We start from the raw sequence: 5387 nt of genomic DNA, 5'->3' as shown, positions 1-5387 counted from the left end.
AGGCTAGTGCTCTACCACTTGAGCCACAGCGCCACTTCCGGCTTTTTTCTTTTTGCTTATGTGGTGCTGAGGAATCGAACCCAGGGCCTCATGCATTCAAGGCAAGCGCTCTACCATTGAGCCACCTTCCCAGCCCTAAGCTATGTTCTAACACCAAGTTACTCCTTTTAGATAGTGAGTACTCCAAGGAAAAGAGCTTAGCTTTTTCACCCACTGTACAGTGTAACAACTCATACCAACTAGCCTATCAGAAGTATTTAGGAGGCTTCCACAGTTGCTAGATTCAATAAAAGATAACATATTTGAATTTCTACTTTTAGAAACTCATTTGCAACAATGGCCTTTCATACTTGTTTTCTCTTTCCTGGCCAATAGCTATTTTTTCCCCAATTCTCATTATTTCCTTTATACATCTCTTCACCCATCACTCTTTATGCTACCGAAGATTTCTAAGTTAGTAACAGTATGTAGTAAGTATTGCCCTAGCCCTTCTTCAGTTTACACCTTAAATGTTCCAATTTCTGATATCAATGCTTCTCAGATGGAGTTCCAAGACTTCTGGCAGTATTTAACAGTATAACAAAATTTAAAAAACGAACAAACACACAAACAGCATAGAGCATGATTTTGGAATGCTGATTTTTTTTTTGTGAAAACAAAGGGAAAGTGTTCTGGGACTTAGTTTTTACACAATTAAATAATTTTAAACATTTAATGAGTCAAATACATATCAAAGAATAGAATTTTAAAATTAACAAAAATTTTAGTTAAAAATAAGAGATTTTAATATAAACATTCACAAGTCCAGGAACCTGCCAGTACTCCAGAAGTTACATGTATGTTCTCCTCTAAAAAAAAATCCTAGAGCCGGGCGCTGGTGGCTCACGCCTGTAATCCTAGCTACTCAGGAGGCTGAGATCTGAGGATGGTGGCTCAAAGCCAGCCTAGGCAGGAAAGTCCGTGACTCTTATCTCCAATAAACCACACAGAAAACTGGAAGTAGTGCTGTGGATCAAGTGGTAGAGCACTAGTCTTGAGCTGAGGGACAGTACCCAGGCCCAGAGTTCAAGCCCCACAACTGACAAAAAAAAAAGAAGAATCGTTAGTTTAGGGTGAAATTGTCCAAAAAGAAATGTACTCATCACCTGACTTACATAACTGTAACTCCTCTGTACATCACCTGTATAATAACAATAAAAAGTTTTTTAAAAAGTTAAATAAAATCCTCGGTTTAGGGCTGGGAAGGTGGCTCAATGGTAGAGCACTTGCCTTGCATGCATGAGGCCCTGGGTTTGATTCCTCAGCACCACATAAGCAGAAAAAGCTGGAAGTGGCGCTGTGGCTCAAGTGATAGAGTGCTAGTCTTGAGCTGAAGAGCTCAGGGACAGTGCCCAGACCCAGAGTTCAGGCCCCACGACCGGACCCAAAAAAAAAAAAAAAAATCCTCGGTTTACAGATACCCAATATCTCCTTCCAATACATTATACATTCATAGTACTGATCGATGAATAAAAATTAGAAGGAGCTGGAGCCAGGGGGTCAAGCCAGATACTCAGGAAGCTAGATCTAAGGATTGAAATTTGAGGCCAGCCCAGGCAGGCAAGACCAGTGACACTCTTACCACCTTCAATTTACCATCAAAAAGCCAGAAGTGGAGCTGTGGCTCAAATGGTAGAGCAATAGCCTTGAGCAAAAGAGCTCACAAACAGTGCCTAGGCCCTGAGTTCAAGCCCTATGACTGGTATGAAAAAGAAAATTAGGAAAAGTTGGGAATATAGCTTCATTATAAACATTTACAAGCATATACTTGAGCCATAGCACTGTAGAAAAAAAAAAGGAGTTGAATGGCATGGTCCATTTTCCTAAGAAAATGTTCACTGACATGAATTTCAAGCCCTTTCCAACCTCCCCCAGCCTTCATGAAACACTGCTCATAACCTTACTCTGTCTCCTCATGGCATCTTTACATCTCAACTTTATTTCCACAGATTCACCACATCCTAACTAACTAGCTCTCCTCTCCCTCACTCCAGTACACCACATGACACTGTGTATCTTTCAAATGCCCCAAACTTTTGAAAGCTCAATTAATTGTAGTTATGGACTCTCCTAGTATCAGGTAGAGGGAAAGCTGTAGTATTAAAAGGTTGAAGGAATGACCCAGATCAAGATGCATTGTATATATAAACTGCTTTGTTAAATGGTAAAAAAAATTAAATTTAAAAAAATCAATAACTATCCTAAAATTAAGAAAAGTGAGGGCAGGGATAAGTTGGGAGGGGTGGGTGAGAATGCTGAAAGAGTGACATTGATCAAGATGCACTGTGTTCATAAACTGCTTTGTTGAATGGAATTTCTTTGTACAACTACTTAGAGATAATACAAATACTTTTAGAAAAACAAAAAACTTTGCTGGCCAAATATCTGTAGCCTCACATGCCTGGATTGGTTGGTGAATGATGTGCTGGACTGCTGGTTGTGCTGTGGCAGCATTGGGCAGCTGTGAAGTCGGCCTCAGCACTGTGGTTACTTTAGAGCTAGACATCACAGCCGCAGCAGCTGCACCTGGAAAAAAAAATATTAGTATGTCATATGGGTTTACAATTTAAATAGATAATTGTATTTCCTAGAAAAGTAATACTTTCTAAAATTTATTATGTTGGCATCTAGTTGAAGTTACATATATTTCCTATTTGGTCACAAAGAAAACTTAAAATTGTGTACTCAAGGGTTAAGATTTAGTAAGACTAGTAACATTTTACAGCTTCTTTAAAAACATTCTTAAATGAGGCTGGAAAGGTGGCTCAGTGGTAGAGTGCTTGTTTTGCATTTATGAGGCCTTGGGTTCTATTCCTCAGCACCACATAGGCAGAAAAAGTCACAAGTGGCACTATGGCTCAAGTGGTAGAGCTCTAGCCTTGAGCTGAAGAGCTGAGGGACAGCGCCCAGGCCAAGCTGAGGCCCTACAACCGACAGAAAAAAAAAGAACATTCTTAAATGAAACTAGTTACTGTTTTGCTTTTGTTTTTCATTTATTAGCATACATTAGTTGCACAAGAAGAGGTTAATTTTGACATTTCTAGCCTCACTATGTGTCCCTTTCCCACTTACAAATCTGTTGAAATCTCAACAGGTTTCATTGTTCTGTTTTTATATATGCAAATAAACCAGATTCATCTTCATTCACCATGTTTGCTCTCCCTTTCTCGCTGATGACTCTGCCAAAGCCTGTCTTACTTTCCTGTCATTCTTTTCTTTTTGTGTACTAAATGTACCAAGGGTTTTCACCATGGTATTTCATACATGCATATATTGTTTTATTCAGAATAGCTCTCTTTATTGCTTTTTCACTGCTCTCAGCCCCACATTGATCAACAGCTTTTATTATGCTCCCTTGATAGAGTTGCAATGTATTTCAAAATTATTCGCCCTACAGCTTTCTCCCTTCTCCTCTTGCTTTCATCTCTCTAAGCAGTCCCAGAGTTAGAATCGTGTGTCAGTGTGTGTGTGTTTGTGTGTGTGTGTAAATGTAAATGGTTAAGAAAGAGTATGTATGTCCTTTAGACAGAGCTTCCACAAATGAGCAAAACATGTTAGTGGGCTTTTTGAACTTGGCTTATCTCATTCAACATGATGATCTCCAATTCCATCATTTTCCTGCAAATGACTTGATTTCATTTTTCTTTTGGCTGTGTAATAATCCATGGCTTCTGTTTTGCAAATAAGACACACATAACAAACAGCACCTACTTCTAGGTAAGGCTTGAGTACTTTAATTAGCATATAATTAGCATACAGTGATTCTTTACCCTACCTACTACGCCTTTGTTCTTCTAGGCAGATATAAACACTGTGACAGAGGCAATTAGTTTTTGTGCTTTCATGAAAACAGTTTTGATGCTACAAACCCCCTAGAAGAGCCAGTGAACTCCAAGCTGAGGAACAGTGTGTTATGCTATGACTGAGCAAACCGGGTTTGATGTTTGTTCACTTGATTTTGCTAACACTCTCCAAAAGAAGAGTACATTCATTTCTGGAAAAAACATTAAATTTACTATCTTACAGCTTATTTGAAATTAGCTTTAAGAACAAATTAATCTTACTGAAATGAGTTAAAAATCTGCAACACTGATAAATTTTGAAAGTATTTAGTATTGAGCTGGGGGTATAGCTCAATGGTAATGTTGCTTAGCATCTTCAAGGTCTTAGGTTCTATGCCTAGCATTTAAAAAAACTTTTTTACAACAATGCCACAATAGAACTTTGAATTGAAGTCAGCACTTGAGACTAAGGCAGGAGGATCAAGAGTTTGAGACCAGCTTGGGAAATACAGCTTTAAGTTGACATAAATACATTTAGTCAAATGCAACTCTAAAAAGCTCACTGTTTAAAAACTTGGTCTAAGTTTATTTTTACCATGCTTTAATTTCTTTTTATTTTTTTGCTGGTTGTGGGGCCTGAACTCTGGGCCTGGGTACTGTCCCTCAGCATTTCAGCTCAAGGCTAGTGCTCTACCACTTGAGCCACAACGCCACTTGTGGCTTTTTCTGCATATGTGGTGCTGAGGAACCGAACCCAGGGGCCTCATGCATGCAAGGCATGCTACTGAGCCACCTTCCCAGCCCACCATGCTTTAATTTCAACAAGCTGACTCTACATATATTCTGTCACCAAACCTTTAACTCTGTCATTCTATTTGCAGAAGGTGAACACAGCATGTCGTTTTTACCTCGAGGTAAATGAGAAGCTCCGATGTGAAGAGGTGGTCCCGGGGCACTGCTGCGGATTATGGACATCTGTACATTTGTGGTCATGATATGATGCAGGTTACTGGGATGTCCCTAGAAGAAATGAGATACAATGTCATCTTCACTTGTTTGGTTTTAGCCACTACCTCTAGGAAGTCAGAGTGTTTCTTTCATTTATAATTTTTTTGTGTGTGTGCCAGTGCTGGCACTTGAACTTAGAGCCTGGGTACTGTCCCTGAGCTTCTTCTGCTCAAGCCTTGCACTACCACAATTCCACTTCTGGCTTTTTTTTTTTTTTTGGTAGTTTATTGGAGATAAGTAACATGGACTTTCCTGCCTGGGCTGGCTTCGAATTGTGATCCTCAAATCTCAGCCATCTAAGTAGTTAGTATTACAGAGACCAGCTCGATTTTTTTTTTTTTTTTGCCTGTTATGGGGCTTGAACTCAGGACCTGGACAATGTCTCTGAGCTTCTTTGGCTCAAAGCTAGTGCTCCTCCACTTGAGCCACAGCACCACTTCAGGCTTTTTTCTGTTTATGTGGCACTGAGGAAAAAACCCGGGGCTTCATGCATGCTAGGCAAGCATACTACCACTGAGCTACATTCCCAGCCCCCAGCTCACTTTTAAATTTAAAAAT

At 39.6% G+C, this 5387-nt stretch overlaps 1 protein-coding gene across 1 annotated transcript in view; it reads right to left on the bottom strand.

The window, feature by feature from the left end:
* Window positions 1-5387, bottom strand: part of Sap130 (Sin3A-associated protein, 130kDa) — a 96997-nt gene that overhangs the window by 70214 nt on the left and 21396 nt on the right. Inside the window, exons 5-6 of the mRNA XM_013028811.1 lie at window positions 4730-4841; window positions 2441-2565 (exon numbers count right to left, since the gene is read on the bottom strand). Coding sequence (XP_012884265.1) covers window positions 2441-2565; window positions 4730-4841 — 237 coding nt within the window. The remainder of the gene's footprint in view (window positions 1-2440; window positions 2566-4729; window positions 4842-5387) is intronic.

This window comes from Dipodomys ordii, unplaced genomic scaffold (assembly GCF_000151885.1).
Source record: "Dipodomys ordii isolate 6190 unplaced genomic scaffold, Dord_2.0 Scaffold114, whole genome shotgun sequence".
NCBI lineage: Eukaryota > Metazoa > Chordata > Mammalia > Rodentia > Heteromyidae > Dipodomys > Dipodomys ordii.
Note: the sequence above shows the minus strand (reverse complement) of the source record. Positions and strands in the feature narration are given on the sequence as shown.